Genomic DNA, 27,067 nt, shown 5'->3' on the forward strand with positions numbered 1-27,067 from the left:
TTGTGATTTTATCAAATGTCATGGGAATCCTAACTTTGAATTTACATATAGAAATGTAATTTTTGGTTTTCATGAATGTGAAAAGAAAAGTGATATTTATTTTATAAACCTTATTTTTCTGTTAGCTAAATTTCACATTCACAAATGTAAATTTTCTAAATGTAATCCTTTTTTAAAAAGATTTAAACCTGAAATGAAAATGTATTTTGAATCTATTGAGTTCTCTAAAAACTTAAGAGCTATAAGAAAAGTCGTGTGTTTAAGGACTTGCCACTTAATCTGGATTGAAAGACGGAAGGAACTTAATCTGGATTGAAGGACTCTGGAGTACTGTTGTATTGTTATGTCAATGACAATAATTGTTAAGGTTTTTGTTGTTGTTTTCTTCTACAAGCATTTACAAAAGTCTAGTCGAGAAGAAAGAAGGAAAGAAAATATAATTTTATTTTACATAGTAGTAAATAAAAGTAATATTTTCAAAAAAGAAAGATTCAAGGCTTTACAAACCACTATCTGCTTTCCCCCACTGCACTAACAGTAGGTGGTCTAATCGAGCAAGCCATAATCGATCAGACTCTCGGCTCTTCTGCGCATGCGCGATCGATTGCTCCACAATGTTTCGCTTGGGAAGTAAAAGATGGCGGCTCCTATGGAAGCGCCAATGTCGCTATTCATGTGAATGATCAAAACAAAGCCTTTACAGGCGCCGTGAGACCGGGCTTTCGGGAGCGGAGAGATGTGTGAGAGTTACGCGCGCTCGCTGCTGCGGGTGTCCGTGGCGCAGATGTGTCAGGCGGTGGGCTGGGACGCGGTGCAGCTGAGCGCCTGTGATCTGCTGTCCGATGTGCTGGAGAGATACGTGCAGCAGCTGGCCCGGAGCTGCCACCGATACTCCGAGCTCTGTGAGTCCTTTAACACTCCTTTCTGACCCTTACAACAGCCTGTGTTTATAACCGTCTGTGTTGGAGTAGTGTGCACTACAGTGGGTTTGTTGTTAAGCCCCGCCCACTTACTAATGTTGTTAGCGTGCTAAGCTAACTAGCTTCTCAAATGGGTTTTTTGCTGTTGTGGCGATAAAACTTTCTTAACGAACTGCTGTTAGTCAGTTTCCTTGGATTCTTAACACGTGTTTTGTTACTGCAAGACGTTAGTTCTGAAGCTAGGTTATCAAACGTCTTAGTTTGTATGTTTTGACAGCTGACTAGAGGCTAGTTAGCTGTTATTTAGGCTAACAGATGTCAGCTTTTGCTTTAAAAGGCTATATGCTGCTTACAATGAAGTGAAATGTTTGATTGTATCCCTTTTGGAGCCTGAAATGCTTAAACCAGATCATGTGGAATAGTTTGCAAACGCAGTGTATGGATTCCCACTTGTTGCCATAGTGATGATGTACAGCATCATCTGTGCGTATGTGCAGATCATGTGTCCAAAACAGTGTCGTTTTAGTATCATAGAGATGCTGTTATTGTTTTTTTTATCGATATTTTGAAGTAGTTTGTTTTTGTGCATTTAAATGGCCATGTTTGGAAAGTTTTTGAAAATATTTGTTTAGAAAAAGTTGATCTGTTTACATGCAATAGTAGGAAGGCATTTGATTTTGGGTTCAGGAAGACAACCTCGTAGCTCACAGTAGGTCTGTCTTTAAAGGTTTATAAGTTATCATTCAAAATCAATTTCCCTATGGAGAAAATGAATGGAGCTTTTACGTGCAGAGCCTGATTGATGCGCACTATACGTAATATGTGACCCTGGACCACAAAAACAGTCACATGGGTCAATTTTTTAAAATTAAGATTTAAACAAATAGCCTAAGCGTATAAATAAGCTTTCCATTGATGTATGGTTTGTTATGATATGACAATATTTGTCTGAGATACAACTATTTGAAAATCTGGAATCTGAGGGTGCAAAAAAATCGAAACATTGAGAAAATCGTCTTTAAAGTTGTCCATTTATGTTTGTGATTGTGCTCCATTCACTCACAAAAATAAATGTTTTATATATTTACGGTAGGACATTTAAAAAAAATATCTTCATGGAAAATGATCTTTACTTAATATCCTAATGATTTTTGGCATAAAAGAAAAATCAATAATTTTGACCCATACAATGTATTGTTGGATATTGCCACAAATATACCCGTGCGACTTGTGACTGGTTTTGTGATCCAGGGTCACATGTGGCGTATGATGTGGCTTTCATAGTACTTGAATACTTGATTGGTTAATCGTTGCATTCCGCAAACAACTATGCTTTTTCTTTATTTTTCTTTATTCTTCATTTTTTCCCCAAATATTGCATGGCATAATCTCTCTCTCTTTTCTTTCAGATGGACGTACAGACCCTGGACTGAGCGATGTGGACCAGGCTTTTGGATTTTTGGGAGTCAGCATAGCTGAACTTGAGGACTATGTGAATAACTTGGAGCCTGTTGGCTACCCACAAACAATCCCTCAGTTTCCCATCAGCAAGAGCAGCGTTCTGCAGTTTCCTGCTGCCGGCTTTGAAACGGACGCCCGCGAAGCCCTGAGGGGAGAAAGGAGAGACTATATCCCAGAGTACTTCCCTCCGCTCGTCTCACTGCAGGAAGGTACGTACCAACATCGCTATAGACGCCGAACTGAATATATTCACGCAACAAGTTATAAGAAGATAATTCAATGGAGTTGTAAATAAATAAAGCCGGGCGTACATTGTGCGAGTTTACGAGTTACGGCTCAGTTGGTGATTCCTCTCACATGATGTGAGACACAACCATACGAGCATCGACATTTGACGCATGATTTTTCCAGAGAGCAAAAATCATGTTTGTGACACTTTGCTGATTAAAGTTACACTATGCAACACTTTTAATAGTCTTACCATAGTGAATCAGTGTAAGACAAAAACATGTTTTGGAAGAAAGATTGATGATGTATTGACTGTTGTAAATTGAAAAAAAGTTACATAGTGTACCCTTTTTGGCAACTATATTTGATTGGCTGAACAAAAGTGGTATTCCGTTTGTGTTTTAACTTCTTGGTATCTTACAAAATACAATTTAATGACAGCACAAAATAAATACACACACACAACAATGCTGAAATTAAGAGAACAGTCACTTATTAACCGAAAGAAAATCATATTTTCATGTGATCATTGAAACGTTCCAGTAGAGAAATGGTAAAAAAAAAAAAAAAAAAAAATTATATATATATATATATATGATTAATTACTTGACATTAGTTACAAATGTTTTCCTTTGGTCACAGCACACACATACAATCTGTAAATCAACCGTGCATTTAAAAAAAAAAATGCTGACTATTGATCTATTATGCACTATTTTTATTTTTTTATTTTTTTTACTTTTATTCAGCAAGGATGCATTAAATTGATCAAAAATGACAGTAGACATTTATAATGTTACAAAACAATTCTATTTCAAATAAATACTGTTCTTCTGAAGTCTCTATTCATCATAGATTCCTGAAAAAGAGTGTCACAGTTTCAACAACAAAACGTTTTTTAACATTACTATGATAGGAAATATTTAAAATCAGTATTTTAGAATGATTTCTGAAGGATCATGTGACACAGAAGACTGAAATAATGATGCTGAAAATTCAGCTTTGAATCACAGGAATAAATAATATATTTAAAAATCTTAAAACAGAAAACGGTTCTTATAAATTGTAATAATATTTCACAATATTACTGTTTTTATTGTATTTTTGATCAAATAAATGCAGCCTTGGTGAGCGGAAGAGACTTTCATAAACATTTGAAAATCTTACCGAACCGCAATGTATACTAGCCATGTGGTAATGTCTGTTTTTGGCTCTTTATTTGCTTATTTCATTTTTTTATTTTATTATTTGGAACTTAATGGAGTCATCTGGCATAATGCAGATTTGTTAAATTGTTACGTAGGTATGTAACAGGCTCATTCAGACATTTTACATTCACAAACTGCGTGAAAGGTAATATTGAAAAAGCACAATGGGGCACTTTAACATAACTTGTTGTGAGGATGACTAACGATATTCATACGAATATATCTACCGTACGATAAACAATATAACAAAATCTGTACCAGCTGACCCATTTCTACTGTCACGCGATATCGTGCCGTACTCACGCCCATCTTGCCAAAATGCATTGACATGTGGCCATATTGGCTGAGTTCCGTCCCATGCAGTCGCACACACAGGGACCTACGTATCCCATGATCTCCCAGCGCTGTAGTCTTTCACTCTCGCTCCATCCGGCTCACACACACACTCTCGCCTTCTCATCACACCCAGCGGAGGCAGTGCCAGTGGGTGGTGGAGGGGCGGACATGATCAGGGTTGTTTCGGGTCGGACAGGAAGCTCTCTGGCTGTGAGGTGTGTTTGCGGGTGTCGGTGTGTATGTGTGTGAAACAGGAAGTCGGCGGGCTGTAGGCTTTCAGCCATGTGTGTGTGAGAAGCTGGCGGAGGTCCGGCCCGGATGGCAGACATCCCAGGTGAGTGTGTGTGTGTGTGTGTGTGTGAGAGTCCAGCCAGGGTAGGGGGTCTAACCGGGCCTGGAGCCAGCACTCAGCTGGATGCCCCTCTGCCAGAAGAAAGACTCAGGGTCTCTTTTTCTCCCTCTCCTCCATTTCCATTTTCTTTTCTTTTTTTTTCTTCTGTCTCCCGTTTCTTCCTCATAGATCAGTCAGAGGCCATATTACACCACAACACACTCATGCCACAAATCTACATGAGCATGTATAGGCAAAACAGACAAAAGTTTAAACATACAGTGCATTCTTCTATAATATAGAATATATATTGTATGTATTTCTCTCCAAACCACAGAGGTTTCGGAGCCCCGCTGTGTGTTTGAGTGTTACGAACACAAATGGGTTTTTGTGTGGTTTGTATTTTTTAGTGCTACTTGCTTAAACAAACTTCTATTTTACATTGATTTGAACAAAGTATTAAATGTTTATGTAACTTATCCTGCACTAATACAAAATGGGCCAACAAAATAAAAAATACCATAGATTTACATTGAAGAAATGACCCGAGATATATTTAGAGACCAGAATTTTATAGACTTTGAGTTGGGTATTATTTATATAAGCTACTATAGTGTGTGTGTCTATATATATATATATTTATTTATTTATTTATTTATTTTTTAATTGGTGTATTTTTATATTTTCATGTATGTATATTCATATATGTAATTTTATGTGCTTCTGCCATTAGTTTTTTTAATATTTATATTCTATTTACCATTCTTTCTTTTTTTTGCTGTTTTAGTACTGAAACTTATTTTATTTTAGTCAGTTGCCATTGCAACATTTCTAATTTTCATTTCCATTTTTTCATTTACAGTTTGTTTTTCATCTAATATTTATATTTTATTTCAGCTTTTTTCCATTTAACAAAAACGATTTTTAATAAAAAAAACAAGCACCTTAAGCATTGCAACCTCATTTTAACAGTTTATTTGTATGTAATATTTTAGTCTGTTAGTTAGATTCACTTCTGCAGTAGCATATTCAGCCACAGGTTGGCGCTATCCGACCACATTTGTGCTCTTAACTTCGTCTGAATGTCTGTTTCTGATCTTCTTCATTTCTCTTATACTGTGTGATACTCTGTGAATCAAGATGTGTGTGTGTGTTTTATCATCCGCCAAAAGAAATATCTTAGAAAATATAATAGCACATCTCTCCTTCACAAGCCACACAATTTGAGGTACCATTTATGCCTGTATTACAATTAAACACTGACCCCAAGATCAAACAGGTTCACACAACACAATAAAAATGTGTTTTTAGAGCATTCCAGTTTTGGAATACTGATTTTATTGCAATTACAATTTCATTACATTAACATATTCCACAGAGTGGTTGTCATTGGTTCGGTGGTGGGTTTTCTCCCAGTCAACAGGCTCTTGTTTGTCTATTGTGTGGGAGCGTATTGTTGTTCAGTCCTGAGGGAAGAAGGTAATGGGAGGTAGAGAGAGAGCGATTGCATCTGTACACTGAAATTACCAGTGATCACACAGGCTGATAAAGTCTCTCCGTCTATGCAGAGAGAGAACAAGATTAAGATGACTGCTCTGGAAATTTACAGCTACAAAATCAAGCTGTACACGAACGGATTTCAGTCTGTCGTTGATCCCAGTGTGTAGAGCAAGAACATGGTTCTGTTTGAGTTTATGCCGTTGAGTCAAGACGGATCTAACATAGTATCTTTACCAGGCACAATTTGACAATTTTCCTGCATCAAATAATTTGTCCCTCTATTCTGACAGAGTACATGCTGTGCAGTGCGACATAATCACAATCTGACTTTATTAGAAACCTGTGTGGAATGGAAATTTGGACCAGTAAGATTTGGATGGGTGGGCCTACCCAGCATAACCCCACAAAATGAGGAACCAAGCAACAGGATGTCCTATCGCTTATTGCTTATCGCCGTCGTGACTCTTTAACCCCTTAACTGTCACCCCCCCTTTTTGAGAATGGACATTAAAATGCACTATTCAAACTTTAATGGTTGTAATTCAAGAATGCTTTGGAATATAGACCTAGGTTTGGTCTTGTTTTAAAAAATCAGCAGATTATTGCTGAAGTGAAAGCACTTAAAAAAATTGAAGTATGAAAAAGTTATGGAAGTTTAAATTTATTTTGTAAATACTGCACTTAATATTTTTTCTTTTATATATTTTACTAAATATTTTTTACTATAAAATCAAAGCCATATATCTAACCGAGTTGTGTTCCAAATTTCAAATTGATAATATCACAAAAATTGAAGTTCCCATGAGATTTCGTTTAGGCGTAATACCAAAAATAGCCACCGGGTGACATACATTCCAATGAATTTAATTGTATGCATTCTGCCGTAACAAATTAATACATTTCTGTCCAAATATCACTTCTGTCACAAAAATATGGAACCTTGAGACTCAGATCTTTCTGACAATATGTGTTTTGTCAAGATTAGAAAAGGTTTTGATCATAAATTATGAGACACAATGACGCCCAAAAGGGGAGGAGCCAGATCAAATAATTAAGAGTACCGTTTATATGGTAACGCAACGTCCAATTTCAAAATGGTTTTCACAGGATGAGTTCATAAGCTTTCAAATGATACCTAATTTATGATAACTACTAAAATATGTGATGTAATAAAAAAGATAATATTATATTTTAGGCGATAATATATATATATTATACTTTTTAGAGGATAATATTAGGCTATTTTAGCATTTTTTATTGACAAATACTAGATTATATGTTTTATTATGAACTTTTAGCATGAAAACCAAAGTTTCAATTATTAAAAGTGTGTGCTTCGACTTTTTGTGACATACATAATTCCTACATAATTTGTAACAAAAAACAATGCTTAAATATCTATTGTTAGATAAATATCATGATTAGTTTAGGATTTAATTGTAATATAGTGAAGTAAACTTGACAGTCAAGGGGTTACGATAGAGACAACTTTTCACATTCTCATGCATGGTGATCGCATCTAACAAACTTGTCAACTTGGCATGCTTGCTTTGTAGACAGCTTCTAGTTTTAAGTGTGTTGCATATACACCACTTGGAGAATAGACAGTTTCTCTTTATTATAATGGTAGATTCTAGTCTTTATTGCTTCACATGCTTGTTTTAGTCGCACTTGTTTTAGTTTTGTTGAATTGCATGCATGCAATAGACAGCTTTGGTCATTCTAACAGGCTCTGCTCGTTTTTCCGCATTGCATGCATGATGCACCATTGACAGTTTTATTGGTTATTCTGGGAGCTGCTCGTTCTGTCTGGTTACGTCATAGAAAACTTTTTCCGATTCTAACTTGAGCTTTGTAATTTTGCAAGCCTTGTTTCAGCCCCTTTCCATCATTAACACAATCATCCCGTCGACAGAGCTGGTTTTCTTGCATCTCATCGCGCTGCTCTCTCTCGAAGCGTTAGACGCTGCGAATCTCCTTGTCCAGAGGTGCTGATTATTACCTCAGTCTCTGCTGGCGTTCGCGCCGCGCTTCTGTTAACTTATGAATTGAGCGAGCTCTGTATTTGACTCGCTTCGTTATCGGCTCTTTTCAAAGCTTCACAAGGGCGTAAAATGATTAGAGGAGAGCCTGACAATGCATGAAGAGATTTGCACAGTTTCCGTAGATGTCAGGTGCAGCCGTTACACTCTAAAAAGAGAAAAGGATGAATATTAAAGGCCTCCGTCTTTTCTCCTTTTCTTCCGCCGCGACATGCACATCTTCTTTAGAGAGAATAAGGCCCAGGGCCCGCTCTGATTGGCAAGGGTACGCTCCCGTAGCCAGGAGAATCCGACCTGATGAAAAGAATTTTGTCTTTTAAGTATAATAGTCATTACTGTCTCACTTTCTGTCACTCCCAGGTCAGTTCCTACCGATATGGTGCTGGTTCGCGTGCCAGAGCCGATGTCTGGTCCGCGGATCCGTGTTTTCAGGAACATATTTTAGCAAAGCATTTTGATTTAGCATCTTGCCACCTTCAGGACTTATCCATTTTTATTGTCATTTTTTATCAATGGACAGGGAAATCTCGCCCTTTGGCCCTGATGTTAGCGGTTCCTAGTTTAAGGGGTCAGTGCTGGACTATTTTAACATCCAAAACGGTCTTTCTGCCATTGAAACATGTGGAACGGTTCCAGATTGGGCACCGGTACCCTATCGGTAGAAAAAGGGCTTCGGTGTGCTGTTTATGTCTGTCTGTGACACTCTCGCTGATGTAGTAACTCCTGTATTATCTCTCTCCCCTCCTCTTATCTCAATGTATTTCCCTTCCTCGTCCCCCTTTTGCTCATGGAGAGAGAGGGCTATCTGCTCTTTGTAGTTTTCTGACTATTTATGTCGGACAAGGTCAGAATCGTTTAAACTTGCCTGGCTCCCTCAGACCCGAAGATAAGATGAGAACAGAAAGGATTGGGATCGATGGAGGAGTGCAGATTTATTCTCCTCTCTCTCTTCTCCTCCTCTCTCTCTCTTTGTCTCTCGTCCATCCCTCTTGCTCTTTTTACAGAGGTTTGGCGCCTTCGGATCCATTTGTCTTTTTTACTTTCCGTTCGTCGGGCCCTTTAAAATACTGTACCTAAACGGGCCACTTTGCTCATCCAGATCAAATCAAAGAGCAAATTAAAACGCTATCAAATAAATCTGACGGACATCTTGTTCTTGCGGGACCAGAGGAGGAGCCTCAGAAAACGTCTGTGTTTTGAAAACTCAGCTTTTTAAATGCGGTTATATGCCGTATGCCTTAAATGAATAGCTCACCCAAAAATGAATATTCTGTCGTTATTTAATCACCCTCATGTTGTTCTAAACTTTCTTTTTTTTAATGGAACACTAGAAGAACACAAAAGTGACATTCATATATATTTAGGCTACATACTGTTTAATGAGGTTTGGAGGTGGTATGAATGCATATAAATTCACAATTACATAATGTTATGAGATTAATGTTGAATATAGAAATGTTAAGTGATTAAAAAAAATGAAATGATAGTTTTTTGCACAAAACAAAAACTGCCAGTAGGTGGCGGCACGCTACTGTCTTTGTCACTGAATCATTCATTCAATCCATTCGTTCAGGAATGAAGCAAGTGACTGTCTCTATGAATGGGTCATTCATTCAAAAACGCAGATTCGTTCATCAGAGATGCGCAGTGGCTCAGCTGTGACTTTGTTTGGAACTGTTTTCGTTGACAAAATAGAGCAAAATCAGACAATATTGTGCCTAAAATGTAAGTCACTTAATAATAACTTCTTGTTGTATAAAATCAACATCACATTTGCAGTCGTGCTGATATTTGGGGAAAACTGCAGTCTTGCTCGTGTGATATTGCTTTACTACATCATATATTATGAATATTAAAAACAACTCAAACGGGCATTTTTTGCACCCGTATCTCAAATTTTGGTAGCATTTTTTCCTCAAGCCGTTAATTTCGGACCCTGTTTCTGATAATCCGATATCTGATAATGAGATTTACAAGTTTATTTATATATCGCCTAGTAAGCGCACAAAGAACCTTCTCTTTATAATCATGAAGCTGTCACTCATCTCTTCACTTTTGTTATAATGGAAGGATTCAAGAGCGTACAGAACTCAGCACTGTACAAAAATCGAGTGGAACTTAAACACCTTTAATTCACCATTGCATTCAATGCATTGAAATGAATTTGGAAAATGCACTGTATAAGTAAACTTGCCTCACACACCATTTCATTCAACACAAATCCAAATGTGTGCACTTTGCCCATTTTTTGCTTGCATTATACAAATCACTTTGGAATATGTTTCAGATTACCAAAAAACACAACTTATATTAAGGAAAAATACGGAAGATTTTTTCCCCAAATCTTGCAGCCCAACTTTAGGTCATTTTTGGAGCTCAAAAGTCCCCATTTACTTTCATTGTATGGAAAAGAGCAGGTGGGACATTCTTCAAAATATCTCCTTTTATTCTTCACAGAAGAAATTCTTCATATGGGTTTTATCAACAAAAGATGACAGAATTTTCTTTTTTTTGTGCGAAATATCCTTTTAGATGTGTTTGTTAGGTGCTGTCGAGTGAGCTCTGTGTGTGTGTGGAGGGAAGCCTCTGGTCTTATGTTACTCTGTCGTGGCTTTATGATAGATGGCTCAACCCAACCCTACTGCCCCCTGTCACAACCGTTTACCTCCCCCCGTCAGCCGACTGCGTGGATGAGTGTGTGTGTGTGTGTGTGTGTGTGTGTGTGTGTGTGTGTGTGTGTGTGTGTGTGTGTGTGTGTGTGTGTGTGTGTGTGTGTGTGTGTGTGTGTGTGTGTGTGTGTTAGGGAGACAGAGAGGTCCGTGTTTGCTCGTTGCCACTGTCTGACTGACAGGTCTGGGATGACCCCCTGCTGCACTGGGCCAGGTACCGCGAGCCCATCGAGAGTGTGTGTGAACGGTAGACAGACAGGAGCCGGCTATTGGGCTCGGTGGAGAGGTCACCTGACCCAGGATCAGTCCTGGAGAGCGCGCTGCCCTCCTCTGCCCAGGTGTGTGCTAACACAAAACGTGTGTGTGTGTGTGTGCCATGGATTTCCACTTCTATCTTTTATTCCCAGTCCAAACTCTCACATTCTCTCAGGTTTCTCTCATAATTAGGCGACTTGAAAGCGCATTCGCGACCGCCTCGGTGAGATCTTCATAAAACACATAATCCACTCCATTTTTATGTCTCCCAAAGAATCGTCTGATTCTTTTGTCACACGCTTCCCGTTTTCCAGCATGTCCTATTCTTTTCGTCCTTACCGTCGCTCTCTTTTCATTCTCTCTCTGTGGCGGTTTTTGTGTCCTTCGTACTAAACTTGATCCTCTTCGAAGCTGAAGCGTGTGTGCAAGTGTAAAGTCTTCGAATACAGGTATGAGCAAAGTCAAGCTTATTTTATCTCTATGAAGTTTCATGTCACGGCATGATGTGATCAAGTTAGAACTTTACAGGTGGATCAGGATATTTTTTGTCTGTTTTCTATCTCATTTTTCTTTCTGCACAGATTTGAAAAGGGATGCACCAGTTGAGAAATTGTGGCAATTACGAATTATTCTGTATTGTGGTCGACATAAGATATGGTGGCTGATATTATAAATCCGTAGCTGATTATGTCTCAACAATAAGAATGTCCTGATTCGCCAGGGTCAGAATGAGAGTTTCACACTAGTTGATGGTCCTATTGGATCGGTGTTTGTGTTTGTTGATCATGTTCACATACAAATAGCCATGAACCAAACTTAAAACTTCAGTTTCTGTGAAATATTGTATGGTATCATTAGAATTAAAGTTAAATGCGTCACCAAAGTAAATGTATCTAGCTGATTAACAGATAAGAAATTGTTGAAATTGCGAGAATGGCTTGTGACTATCTTAAAAGCATCCACAAAAATAAATGAGAAAATTAAGAGACTAATTAAGTCACAATTTTTATTTATTTACTTGCTTATTACCATGTAGTTTTTTTTATATATATATATAACTAACATAGAGTTGCATTATAGATTTTTTTAATAATAAAAAAAAAAAACGTAACTTTTTTGTTGAACCCTGCTGTGGTAGCAGTAATAGTCCAGGTTTTGAAACCTGACGTAATACAGGTTTAGGAAAAGCCCTAATAATATGCAGAATTAAAAAATAAATAAGTGCATACATAATTATTGCATTGTGCATATTGTCTCTTTGGATAAAAGCGTCTGCTAAATGTAAATAAATGAAGTAATAAATATATACTATTAATATAATCTGAATATTAATATGAATTTTTCATACCTCATAACAGTATAACATCACTGATTTGTTTTTTAGATATATTAAGAAACATAAATAAAGCACATAATAAGTGGAGAAGGCAATGAAATGGTTGGGGTTGTAAATATTTTTTTTTCCATTAACATTAAAGTTTTCCCTCATTCCCTCATTCCTATCCTCTGTTACAGTGGATATGTGGATTTCATTTGATCGGGTGGGATTTGTCTGCCTAAGCTTTTAAGATGTCAACTATACCAGCTACTAATTTGACTGTTGTACTTCTAGAAACTATTTTTTCTCAGTACTTTATTCTGTAATTTTACTGATATATCATAAATCATGCAGTAATTATTTCATCTGAAATACACAAATTTTAAACTTCTAAGTGCATTGCATTATTTAGTACAGATCCATTATTGAGTATTTCACGAGTAAATATTTAAACCTCTAGTGAAGATACTTCTTTTTTGCACATTGCATATTTTTCCGGCATAAATAACTATTCCTTATTTTTCAAGACATTATTATAAAATTAATATATTATTAATTTCTTAATTTTATTTGAAGTACAAATACGTTTTCTTTTCGTGTTTTAATAAAATGAAAAAAAAAGTAGTCACCTTTAAATGAATTTAGTCTTTTCTCAGTTAATATTCTGTATATTTTATATAGGTTCCCTTCAGAGGGAGTTTGTCATGAAATTTGTGTCTTTAAAGTTCAACATCTTCCCCCATCAAACCACTTGCAGTACCTCTGCTTCCTTTAGATGGCACTCTTGCACCAGCCAACCTCTTTCCTCCTTTCTGTCTTTCTGTGTCTGTCTCTCCTTTGCTGTCCCTCTGTCTCTAGCGCACAAACATATTCCACGTGTTTTCTCCGGAATCTCTTTTTTTTTTTTTTTTAATGCTGTGTTTGTTTATATAGAAACGTACTGTACGATATGTGTATACACAGTCTGCAGCGGGTATTGACCTGGCCTGTTGTCCTCGCTGTAAGCGTAGGTGTCATGTGATGATTAGCTTTGCCAGGCCACCATGTCTCTTTCTGGCATTATGATATGAAAGACAAGCTCTTCCAAGCCATGACTCTGGCAGGAAAAATGCTGTTCGTACACTTGATCGCCACCTACGAAATTCTCACCCACATGCATGTCCAATTCTGTGGGGTGATACCTCACAGTAACTGCCTTATTGCATTTCATAGTGCATTTATGCTTATTTGGGTCTTTCTCAACCTGTCGTTCTTCATCTTTTAACAGACAGCGTTTCTAACAAGCGGCCGTGCTGGCTTTTAAATTGCGGCCATTCACGTTGTAAATACGTTACATTAACATTGTAAATACGCTTTCTTTCTCGATGTTAATGTTACATTCTCATCGTAATTACTTTCTCTTCTTGTAAATGTTACATCTTTGTTGTAAATACGTTACATTCTCGTTCTATAGGTTACATTTGCATTGTAAATACATTCTCAATGTAAATGTTACATTCTCATTGTAATTATGGCGTAAATGTTACATTTTCATTTGATGCATTCTCTCATCGTAAATTTTACGTTACTTTTTTACTTTCTAGATTCTGAATGTAAATGTTACATTCTCGTTGTAAATCGGTTTACATTCACGTTGTAAATAAAATGTATTTCGCAATGTAAATGTTACATTCTCGTTGTAAATGCGTTACGTTCACGTTGTATATACATTTTATTCTCAATGTAAATGTTACATTCACATTGTAAATACATTCTCAATGTGAATGTTACATTCTCGTAATTATTCTCATTCTCAGTGTAAATGTTACATTCTCATAAATACGTTTACATTCACATTGTATGTCCAATCTCATTCTCAATGAAAATGTCACATTCTTGTTGCAAATGTTACATTGTTGTGGTAAATGTTACATTCTGCAATGTTACATTGCTAGACTAACTGGGACTAGTCACAGCACTTGCATATTGTTGGCCTATTGTTCGCTCGATTGTAAGTCGCTTTGGATAAAAGCGTCTGCTAAATGATTAAATGTAACGTAACATTCTCGTTGTAAATACATTTACGTTCACGTTGTAAATACAATCTCATTCTCAATGTAAATGTTACATTCTTATTGTAACTACAATAACCTAGTTGTGAGGGATATGCAAAACTGCATATTTTTCAAAATAAAATGTATGCATATATTTACATGTGTAGATGTATAGGCCAAAAAACCTTTTATTTTGTAAATCTACACAAAATCAGAGATGATTTGAAGTGCAACCATAATAATTCTTCTAAATTTATTGAATTTGATTAATTAGTTTGTCGTTGGATAGCTGTAGACAGATCAGATGCAAAATAAGCGTGAAATTTATATAAATTACATGTATATAAAATATTAGCCAAATAACCTTTTATTTCACATCCAGATCGTTTGAAGTCCAACACTGGCGATGAATTTGTTTGTGATTTGATGGCTGTAACGGCAGGAATAAAAAAATATATATATATAGTGTAGGGACAGAACTTGTGCATAACTAAGTTATGCATCTAAATTCATCCACTTTAAAGCGCCACCACTAAAAATTAAGCAAGTAGAAATTTAATTAATCTAGAAAACACTTTAAATGAGCTAGTTGGCTGTTGGACCGTCCTGACACATTCCTAGTTCCTCAGCCGAAGGTTTCCGTGATGTTCTTGTTTCCTGAAACGGAGATCTTTTTGACAGTTGTTTAGAAAATCATATATATATTAGCTTCTGTTACTGTTGGACTTGGTGAGTTTAGGTCAAAGTAGTTTTGTTTGTGTACTGAAATTCTTTTAACTGATGCTGTGTGTATTGGGCTTGGTTCGTCCGGTGGATGGGAGGGGTAGGAATGTAAATCCTTCCCCAGAGAGGGTGACAGGCTCACGCGCTCAACAGAACCTCTGCCCCTGGTCCCAGGGCGCCAGGGTTGGGTCACTGTTAACCCGGGCTGAAATAGCCAGTTCCTTGTGTCTGTGTGTGTGTTTGCAGACAGAGCAAATATGCCTTTATTTGGTTGGTAACTACGTTCTGCTCCACCATAAGCCTTTGTGACTAATACTAAATTCATTTTAGTGGTGTAAAATGATTGATCTGACAAGTTAATGTATTGTTTACAGAATTTCTTCAATCAATTATATTTACTATACAGAATTGTATATGTTAATTTCTCACCCAAAATAAAACTGTTCTTTTTTTCAGTAAAAAAATCATCAAATTCTTATTTCCAATTTATACCCTGCATGGATTTGATTGGTGTAATCACATTTTCATGTTTCAATCACACAAATCAAACCATTTTTAAGCATGAAGTTTAACAAAATCAAGCTGAATTGATTCAAAGAATGGTAAAAGAAAATGGACTTACTGTTAGAGAAAATATTTGCATCTCTATTAATGTTTCTTAATAAAATAGCCTAATATTTTGAATTTTGGTTTCAGTAAGAGAATAAATGCTGATGAAATAGATTTGTCTATGCGATTCATCAATAAAATGCCAGTTAAAACATCCTGAATTAGCCAATTAGGCAATATGAGTAATTATAAAGCTCCAGTCTAAAAATATATGTAAACACTTATTAAAAGCATTATTCATAGTGCTAGTGTCAACAATAGTTCACCCTCAAATAAAAGTGTTATGCTCTAAAAGTGTGTTACAGGGGTTCTATTGTGTGTGTGTGTTCAGTAATTGGGCACACACACACACACACACAGTGCTGCTGAAGCGTTTAGCGGTGCCAGGGAATTAGTGTGTGTTTATTGTCCTAGCAGAGAGGGAGTCTGGGTAAGCACTTAATGCCACCATAGGAAACAAGAGGTGGATGAGACCAGCATTCTGAAGGAGGGCGGAAAATCACTGCACGCTGCGAGTCAAGGGTGCTTTTACCGAAGCAGAAGAAACATTTACATTATTGATATAGTCTCATTTTCACACAGTTCAACTTCCTGAATTAATGTGAATCATGATAGTTTATTACATGAGTTATATCGCATGATTCTCTGCAGATTATTTTGAATGACGAGCGAGTTTTGTATTTATATGATAATGTGTGTAGGTTTTGTATGGCGTTTCCATTATCACTTAAAATTCGCTTGACACGTACTGTGGTAATCTCAAACCTATCTCATCGGGAAAACCTGGGAGTATCAGGGAGTTTTAAAATGGTTTAGAAAAGTCATGGAAATCAATAACATGAAAAAAGTCGTTACATTTTTGTATTCAATAAAAAAAAGAAAATCTATATCTTTAATAGAATATTTTATGTAACAATACAAATTTATGTATTTTTCATTTCAAAATCGTATTGATTAATCACAAATAAAAAAGTTATATATGATTTAAAGGTGTGGGAACCCTATACACACACGTTACTAAGACCAAGTAGTTATATGCATTCAGTTCAACATTAAAAACGTAACGAAAAAAGGCATCATACGAAGTGAAATAATGATTGTGCAGTTTCTCTGTCACTCCATGTCTCATGGTACAGTACAGTACAGTACAGTAAGTGTCCTCCGCCACCAGCCCTAAAGCTTGTGTTGTGTGATGAGTGACCTACAAAAACTGCTGATGGACATTTTTCCCCATGATGTCACGAGCCTCTAAAGACGACACACCTGCCTGTTATTTTGGGTTTCCTGATGTGTATGTCTGCTTGCATCTCTCTCTGGACATGCTCACTTCACATAGGGGTTATTTTTGCTTGATACCCTTCAAAATAGCCCATATGCAGGACACGACAATACGTTTATTTTTCTGCTGGCCTAGTCGGAAATATGTTGACTGGTCCTGCCACGTGCAAACACACACACAAAAATTATTAAAAAACAAACAAACAGATTTTTAGCAACATTGATGTATGGCTGTCAAAATGCCATCATTTCAGTTAGGGGGGAAAAAGCTTTTAGCTTGTCTTCTGAGGCCACAAGAGGGCGCAATGAGTGAAATAGCCTATTAGTTCACCGCATAAAATCCTTTATTCAAAGCAATGAAATAACAGAAAGTGCTGTATGTAACAACTTTGTATGAAAGTGCAAAGTTATGTATGTAACAACATCATGTATAGTTTAATACAAAGTGCCGAAGCGCCAATCACACAAAGTAGTTTTTTTGCGTTTAAAACACGGAATGCGGTGGAATGGAAAAAACTCCCACAAAGTCTTGAGACGACTTTTTTTTTTTTAAGTTGAACTTCTTTTTACTCTACAACGCTTTCTAAACACGAGTGCAACAGTCAAAGATGTCCATCTAGCGCTTGTTTACATAGAACACGATGGAAAAGCAGGTTTTGACAAAGATCTTCACCGCGTTGAGCTTCTTTATTTCTGCCTTTATGTTTTGCATCTAGTGCCGCATCTAGGGTTCAACTGGATAGGCTAACAAATGCATTAAAACGCAACAACGACATCATCGCATCTCGAGATGCGTTTATGCATTAGAATGTGGATTTTTATTTTAAATTCGACGAATATTTTAAATTCGCATTTTAATTTGACAGCCCTACGTTGATGTGTTGGAATATATTGTACGAAATATATTTCTTACTGATGTTTTCTAGACTTTGTTTTTGTGATTTTTGAAAACCTTATCTATGTTAGCTAGCGATCAAATTTAAGTTTAAATGACGTGTTAATGACGTTTTAAGTTTAATGACGATTATACCACATGACGGAAAAAACATATGACGTAATAATAACGTGTTGACCAGGCAAGTGACAGTTCTGTCAACAGGTCTGAAACTCTCTCACCTTTGCCCTATCGTTATTGTCGAGTTTTTCACATATAATTACTCTTTATTAACCATCTAGAGTGTTTTTTTTGTTAGATAGCTACCTGTTTTGATTTCGTAGCTTCATAAGGCAATCATAAACTTTCAAATGCCAAGTGCCTCAGGTAGAACCATCTAGCGATGAAGGAGGTCGACCCTGACCTCGAAATTATGTCTATTTTGAATTTGCACTCAACAAAGTATTGACTTTCACTGTGCCAATATAGGACTGTCATTCAGAATATTGGCAGACTGTAGCAAAAGATAATTACTGGCTAAGGTTTATGTGATATAAATGATCTGTCAGAAGACAGAATGAGGTAGTTTCTGGTGAGGTGTGTCGGGGCTCCACCGACAGAAAGAACAGTAGCTAGATAACCGCTATCGTTTTTGTAGCGCCGCAGTTACGGCTTTTCGTCTGTACCTTCATGTGTTATCTTCATATGTAGTGAAATTCTGCATATGTATTATATCAGAGGCTATGCTTCTGTTTATGTGAATGAATGTTTTGTGTATGACTATCTTTTTCATTGCAGGTAGTTTGACCTCAGTCATTTTCTAAATGTAAGATTTGTGACAGACTCTATCTTAAATTGATCCTGTTAAACCTTCATTTAGGTCAGTATGAAACGGCGAACAATTTTACTTTTAATGTGCCGTATTTCTGCTTTATTTAAATCATTATTTACTTATATTTAAAGGATTAGTTCACCCCCAAATGAAAATTTCCTAATAATTTACTCACCCCAATGCCATCCAAGATATCCATGTCTTTCTTTCCTCAGTGGGATAGAAATTATGTTTTTTGAGGAAAACATTTCTGGATTTTTCTTCTAACAATGGACTTCATTGGTTACCATGGTTTTTAAGTCCAAATCAATGCAGTTTCAAAAGTCTTTGAAGTGTTTAAACGGGCTGTACGCGATCACAGCTGAAGAAGAGGTTGTTATCTAGCGAAACGATAGGTCATTTTAAAAAAAAAATTCTAATTTATAGACTTTTTACCTTCAATAGTTCGGATTGAGCTGATCAACAAACGGACAGGGAACTACGTCATCACGTTGAAAGGTTACGCCAATTTAAATTATTAGGAAATTTTCATTTTGGGGTGAACTAATCCTTTAATGAACTCTTAACAATATATTAGAAAGGCTGCATTACCAACAGAAGCAATGTTCAGAATTTTTGCTTTTTCATATCAAAGCTGATTTGAACAGGCTAAACTTTGATTTAAATCTGAATTTAAATGCCAGACTGAAACGGGCCTTAAAAAATGTAGAAATATCGTTTTTTTTCTTATTGAAGTTAAATTTTGCTTTCATTCTTCATTGATCCACCAGTATTGAACATGAATTTAAGAAGGCAATGTATGTAACCATACATAAAAGCAGACAAATATTCCTGAACTTCTAAAATATAGGCTATTCTTTTATGTGAACATGCCAAATTTTACTTTATATCTTAATCGATCCACAAATATTAAATGTGTTTAAGAACGCCTTGTACGTTACCTCACATGAGAGCAGGAGATATTCCTGAACTTCAGAAATATTTGTGGAATGTTTGTTTTTTAAAGCCAAAATGAATTATATTTATAAAGAAAGCAATGATTTAAAACGGAAGAGCCAGACAGACAGATGGAGAAGCGTACAGTGGAGACGGCCGTGGATGGAGAGCGAAAGATTGGATAGGAAGATGGAGTGGAGGGTAAGACGGAGGGGTTGACGACGCGCCTGCAGAATACAAACAGGGTTTTTCCATCTGGAGCGTTTGCCCTCATGGCACCAGCAGAGGCAAGGAAACACAGCTTAGATTAATGCACTGATAGAGGGAGGGAGAGGAAGAGAGGTAGAGCGACGGGATGAGAGACGGGCAGAAAGAGGAGAGTCCAGGATTAATTGAATGACTTCTGGATTGAACTCGTGATGGACGAGTCTTCAAAATGAAGAACTGAAGAAAAAACGGCGGCAACATTGAGTAAAATAGCCTCCGCGGTAAACGATTCATACCGTTTTATTTGTACGGCCTAAACGCATTCCAAGCGGACATTATCCCTCACACTTGCATCGACCGCTATGAGATATAAATAGTCAAACCTCATTCATCACTGAATTGGGCGAAACCTAATCCATGTACTCTGTATCTCGCAATGTTATTTAGCTCTGTTACTTACTTGGCTTGTAACAAATGTAGGGAGATGTGGCTAACAGACAGCAATATGCTCATGTGGCATTATCAGTTATCGCTGACTGGGTTTCTCTGCGGCCCGTAGCTCATCGCATTCCAGACACAACGTGATCGACTGCAGTTGAAACGCGAGAGAATCCGATAAACGTGTTCACATCTACTTGCGCTGTAACATACCCTAAGACGTAGCCACATGTGAATCCTAGTCAAGCGGTGCGGATAAATTCTGCATAGAAGATTGCAGTGGGGCTTTTCTCTTCATAGAGTTAGCGTCAACCGGTGTGTTTAGGGATTTAGAGCTCATATTTTATATGGCGTGACAAACCATAAAAAGTTAGCTTTTTTTATGCAGGTATGCCTTGCATGGAGAAACAAAACTGCAAACTTGCCTATCCCATAATGCACTGTGGTTGACCCTCCTTTGGTCCACTGTGCCTTTTAAGTTCATATGGAAGCCATGATATCAATTTGAACTCAAACAGCATTTTTGTGTTTTTATTTAGTTTTGCTTGTTCTTACCAGTTTGCATTAGTTTATTTGATTGTATTCACTCATTTGTTTGATCATTGTTTATTATACACATGCTTTTTTCTTTCCTTTTATTACTTGTTTTGCTCTTCTCTGCTTGCCTGTTTTTTTTTGTTTGCTTTACTTCAAGTGCATATTTACTTCAAGTGCATTTTTATCAAAAATGCAAAAACAACCTAACTTTTGTTTATTCCAAGATAATAACTGGATGCCATTGATACTATCCATAATAAGGCCAATATGCCATATGACTTTTGAATAAATGTTTATCTTGTAATAATACAGAAAAAGGTGCACAGTGCTGTATTTCTTTCAAACAGCTTGTTTGTGTTCTTTTGTTCTTGCTTTCATTCAGTTGTTTGTTTGTTCACTCATTTGTTTGGTCCTGGTGTGTTATTGTTTTTTGCCCCCACATGCTTTTGTTTCTTTCCCTTTTTATATTGTTTAATTTTTGTCTGCTTGCTTTAGTTTGTTTGTTTGCTTGCTCATTTTTCGTTTGCTTGCTATTTTTTTGTTTGCTTGTCCTTTCTTTCTTTCTTTCTTTCTTTCTTTCTTTCTTTCTTTCTTTCTTTCAGTGTTTTCTCTGTTACACTCTGCAGTATCAGGAGTATAGTTCTGTATCAGATGTTATATCACGCTGTAATTCTGTTGTTGATAAAGTGTTTGGCCCTGTGCGTGTTGTGCTGCTGTTATCATGAATCACACAAGCACTTGAGAGCGTGTGTGTGTGTGTGTGTGTGTGTGTGTGTGTGTGTGTGTGTGTGTGTGTGTGTGTGTGTGTGTGTGTGTGTGTGTGTGTGTGTTATCACTGATCAGAGTGAGGTCTTCTAGGCCATGTGTTGCTTTATATTTCATCATCTTAGGCTTCTTATCTTCTGTTGGCTCCACATAACCAAGCCCCTAATTCTGTTTTACCACTGACATACACACAAATACACCACCTGCAGAAACGCACATGGATCCATGTTATGAGTGGTGAGAGAAAAGGGATCGAATGATCACCGTCTTTGGCAAATATTTCATCTCAGTGTTATAAGATGATTTTCACTGAAATGTCCACTGCTGTTATATTGATCAGCACTCGAATAGATGACATAACTGTGATGTTTCTCTCTGAGGAATACACTTGCATAGACACACAAACATGGACACAAAGTTCCCAGACACAGTCTGGCCCTGCGTTGACCTGTGTTGCGGCGTTTATCTAATAACATAATTTAAGGGATTTCCTGAGCGGGTTGAGGAGTGCAAATCTCTACACACACACACACACACACACACACACACACACACACACACACACACACACACACTCACACTCACACACTCACACTCACACACACTGGATTGTTCATGAATTTCTGTCTGTATATTGTACTATGTCCTGAATGACATGTAGAAAGTGTTGGGCTGTAATCAAATTATCGGTGTGTGTTTATGGAAATCTATGTGTATGTGTCGGTTAATTTGAGTCAGTTAAAGAATTATAGCCAGTTCTGACCAAAAAACTCTATTTAAGTGTAACATTACACACACACACACACACACACACACACAAACATGTTTTCTTAATTAATTATCTAAACTAGGACGTACCATATACTTCTACTGAAACTCTACCAATCAAATAAAAATGTGTATTTTTGGATTTAAATAAATACATTTCTTCAAATAATTTGTCCAGTTGAGTTTGTCCTCGGATATCCCCAACAGGTGGGTTGGTAAAATGTATTTTATTATCAAAAAAATTACACAAATATGACGTTAAACTAATATAATTTAATATCTATCTATCTATCTATCTATCTATCATCTGTCTGTCTATATAACTGTTATCTGTTTTGTTATTAATTTATACACTTTGAATCAAGGCATTTAAAAAAGATATCATTTGTAAGTGCACCCTTAAAGAAACACACTTATTCATTGTCATATTTTATATGCACTTTACTTACTGTATAGCTGCACTTTACATACCGACTTTACTCACAAATAAAACATAATTGAATCAGAGCAAAACTACATTTTCAGACTTTTCCCTTTGCTCCTTTCTTAACACACGCACAAGCACACAATACACCCTCACCAGTGCGCCGTCCTTCCTCAAGTTCCCATCTTTCTCCCTGGGAGTTTCCTGTGGTCGTCCTGAGCCCAGCAGCTGATTGGTCAGCTCCGGCGACGGTTTAATCACGGGGATGGGTGTTTTTTGGGAGTCTTGTAATGACTTCCGATTTTCTCAGGGAGGAAGCGAAATGTAAATTAAGCAATTATGTATCTTAACGAGGGTAACACGGTATTTATAGACCTTAATAACCTTAAGTGGGCCGGTTTGGAAGCTCGTCAAGGGAATTAATGCAGTCTAAACAGCCGGCTCTCCTGTTTGACTTGGAGTGGCTCCCTCCATATGTCTGCTGTCGCACAGAAATATGAAAATGAGTTTTACAGTCAACCCTAGTGTTGGGTGCACAACACATACAAGAGCTCATTGTGCTTATTTTTGTCTTTGTACTCTAAACTTTGTAAGAAATTGGTAAAAGTAATAAAACAAAGTTATAGTGTTGGAGCACATGTGGGCTTCACAAGTTCAAGTCTGGATTGTTACATTTCTCTATCCTGTTCCCCCCGCTAAGCATAATTTTCTTTGCTTTATCTACTAGTCTTATTTTTTTTTATAGTACATTATTAATATGCAAATAGGCTTGACAAAATGTCTGTTTTGACCAATAACGGTATAGGAAATATATCAAAATTTCTCAATGGAGTAAGATTACTTTAAAGCGTGCTATAAACAATATCACAACAAATATTTATTGTAAAAAACAACAACATATGAGCTAGTCAAACTAATTGGTTTCTGGAAAACCACAGTGACCCATAACCAGGCCACCGCAAAATATCTGAGAAAAAATATCTTCGTTTCAGAGAGTATATTTTTGTGTGTTTTATTATTTTTTTTACTCAAAGTGTCACTGTTCTGCACCAAAAAGAAAAGTTCAGAAGGCTGATTTGACATTTGAAGTGAACTGGAACAGAGCAAGTGACTTCTGTGGTGAAATATTTGGACTGCACAATTGCAGACGGCAGCACAAACGTATTTTTGTAGGAGTAAGCACAGTCTTTTTTTAAGTCAGCCCCTCATCTTAAATGCACTTTTAATATATTGGGGTTTTTAGATTGAGTTGCGTGTGTCTCAAGTGGTAGGCAAGTTTGGGATTATATTCCTCCCATATTGAGAATGAGAAGCTTTATTTTACCGCCTGCCCAGCAGTTTCCGCAGTTTTAAAAAATAAAAACAAATTGGAAAAATTAAAGTAATCTTAATACGCCAAGATGAGACCAAGGCACATTTGAATATGTTTCCTGTTGTGTTTGGGGAAATAAGAGACCCTCTTGCTTTCTTCTTTTAGTATTATTATTGTTTTTATTTTTATGTAGTGAAAGTTTAAGTTTAAATGACACCAAATAGAAAAGAAAAAAAAAAAGTTTCTTTAAATATCAGATCATTTGACCCACATTGTATTCGAGAAAATTGAGCTTGATAGTTAAACTATTAAAAATGTGTATAAAAATGTTATACATTTGACCAAAACCACATCAAACTAATATGAATATAGAGTGTATTTATAATAATTTGGGATTTGCCCATTTTGATTTATTTTGATATAGCCTTGGGCAATTTTCTTGGAAATAGGCCTATAAGAGTTGAACTCCCATTTTAACGTCTCTCGCTTAGTTAAATGAGGCTTCAAGTTGCATATGAGAAAATTCACCTGAACGAGGACGTGAAGGTGTGTGTCCGGTTGTCGCTGTTGTGTGTGATTTGGTGTGTCCGTAATTCACCTGTGTGTGTCGAGACTGATACACGCCGGCACCAAGTGGAATTTGTCCTGGTGCCATTCTGTCGAATTTCTCCTCTTTTTTTTTTTTTATTTGTATTTTTTTCGTACGGGCGTGAGGAATCCTGGCCCTCTCTATCACAAAGAGATGCAAATCTCTCTCTCTCTCTCTCTCACTCTCTCAGTCTTCTGCCGTCGTTCAGCCGTTACGGGAAGGGCAGACTGCTGGCGCCGAGCTGTTTGGGCTCTCTTCAGTACACACACACACACACACTTGTACACGCACACCACGGCGTCACACAACATACCAACACACAACGTATGCACATGCATGAACTTTGTGTGGCATTTCACCCGTTATTAATGAATTCAAATATATAAATATGCCACACACACACACACGCATAAATTCGACTACACATGCATTAAATGCATCCATTTAGTCTAAATGAGGCGTATTGTTGTGTTGCACTGGCCATTTAAGAAACAGACGAATGTTCAAGACTTTGGTCCCACAACCCTCATGCGGGTCCCTTCCACTAGGCGGTCGACCCCCTCTGTCTTTCTTTCCTTTTCTCTGCTGTTTCTTCTTTTCCTTGTAGTTCACCGAAGGGTGAAAAGTTCATAGACTGAGAGGCGGTCAACTCAGGTAGACATCAGGGCGGTGTACTGTCTATGCAAACTCATCCTGAACCGGAAACATTTTCCCCTAAAATTTGCGTTGCACTTGAAACCAGTTCGACCTAGCTGTGCTTCAGAATGTGGTGGGGAAACTGGAGGTTACATTTTGTGACATCCTTCCTCATGTTCAAATTTCATGGTCAGTTTCTGAGAAGATAACTCTGTGTTGTATTTTTGTACCTTATTTCTCAAAAGCTCGAGAAACCGCACGTCCGCATTGCGTGTTTGGACGTCAATCACGGGTTGGATGTTCCGAGCAAAAGAAAAAGAGATGAGCGTTAAATCGCCCGGTCACTTTTTTAGCTCCTTTATTTACCTACCAGAAACTTTTCGAAAAGTTTATTTGACTGCTTCCATAAAAAAAGTAATGTACAGTGTTTATTGACTTGAAGTGCCGATTATTTATTCTGGCTAATTTGAAGCAGCGGTCTCCTCTCCCCGTTCCTCCGTCTCTCCCTTCGTGTTTTTCGGATAACCCCGGGCAGCGGTAAAGGAGTGGAGTCAGATGAAAGATTAAATAAATAAATAAAGCGCTTTGGATAACATTCCCCTCCGATTGACCTGACCCTGTGACCTGAGAGACACTCACAAAAAGGTCACGACCTGGCCACAGGAATGTTCATTTTGAATTGCACTTATAAATACCCTTGTCTAGCAACAACTTCAGAGTCTGAATGTTTTATAATCCAGAATTATAATATAATTAATATTATAATTAATATTTACATGATATATACAGTCAGTGCAAAGATTGTATTGACTTTTGGATGTTCAAACCTGAAAAGTTTGTCTGATGCCATTTAAAGAATTATATAATTTTAGTCAAAAACATGCTTATAAAAGTTCTTAAGTTCTTTGATCATACAATATATATATATATATATATATATATATATATATATATATATATATATTGTTTGATCAAAGAACTTAACATATTTAAGTTCTTAAGTTATCTTATAGCTTAAGTCAATTGGATATATATAACCGGAGATATATATATATATATATATACATACATACATACATACATACATACATACATATATACATATATATATATATATATATATACATAGCTGCCTGTTGCAAAATTAGATGGACAAATTAAAACAATAACTAAAAAAAGAAATTTATATTTATTTAATTGGTCATTTTTTTAGCCTCTGATATATTCCTAGGTAGAATTTTTTATTTATTTATGATTTTCACAAAATTTGCATTCATTTTGAGCAGTTAAAACATAAGACATTATAAAAAGTAAACTATATCAATTTCTTTTGGCCTATGTTTTGATGACCTTATCTAAGATTGCATGGCTTATTTCCTGTCAAACTAAACATCTGTAAGTGGGCATGATTTAAATGATAGTACAGATTTGAAACGGCACCGTAACAGTTTTACTTTTACCTTGTGCAGGAACTTGTGCTTTTGGTTGACCGTGCCGTGCCGTCTGAATGTGCTTTGCATGATGGCTCCGTCTCTCTATGTTGGAAATGTAGTGTATCTGGATTCTTTCCACATTACACTCAGACAAATATAAGATAACTATTGTAGAACATTTTTGATGTGCGACAGATTAGCCCATTGTCATTCGCAAAGAATTTCAGATGTTTATGAGGAAACTTGTGCAATGTACCCTACATGTTTTTAAATTTTAATAAATGTTTAAATTGAAATAAAAGTATGTCGATGTAACTTTATTGTAAAGAGTCTAAAATTAATGTTGTGCTAATTGGATTTTTATCCTAATTTTTTTATTTATTTTTTTTGTAGATGCTATAGAAT

At 36.6% G+C, this 27,067-nt stretch overlaps 1 protein-coding gene across 1 annotated transcript in view; it reads left to right on the forward strand.

The window, feature by feature from the left end:
- The first annotated feature begins 598 nt into the window (after window positions 1–598).
- The window catches only part of taf3 (TAF3 RNA polymerase II, TATA box binding protein (TBP)-associated facto), a 48,216-nt gene continuing 21,747 nt past the window's right edge, over window positions 599–27,067 (forward strand). The window contains exons 1-2 of the mRNA XM_084111745.1: window positions 599–902; window positions 2,330–2,590. Of these exons, the coding sequence (XP_083967871.1) occupies window positions 737–902; window positions 2,330–2,590 (427 nt within the window). The 5' untranslated portion in view covers window positions 599–736. The remainder of the gene's footprint in view (window positions 903–2,329; window positions 2,591–27,067) is intronic.

The sequence above is a fragment of the Abramis brama genome (assembly GCF_963993115.1).
Source record: "Abramis brama genome assembly, chromosome: 4".
Classification (NCBI taxonomy): domain Eukaryota; kingdom Metazoa; phylum Chordata; class Actinopteri; order Cypriniformes; family Leuciscidae; genus Abramis; species Abramis brama.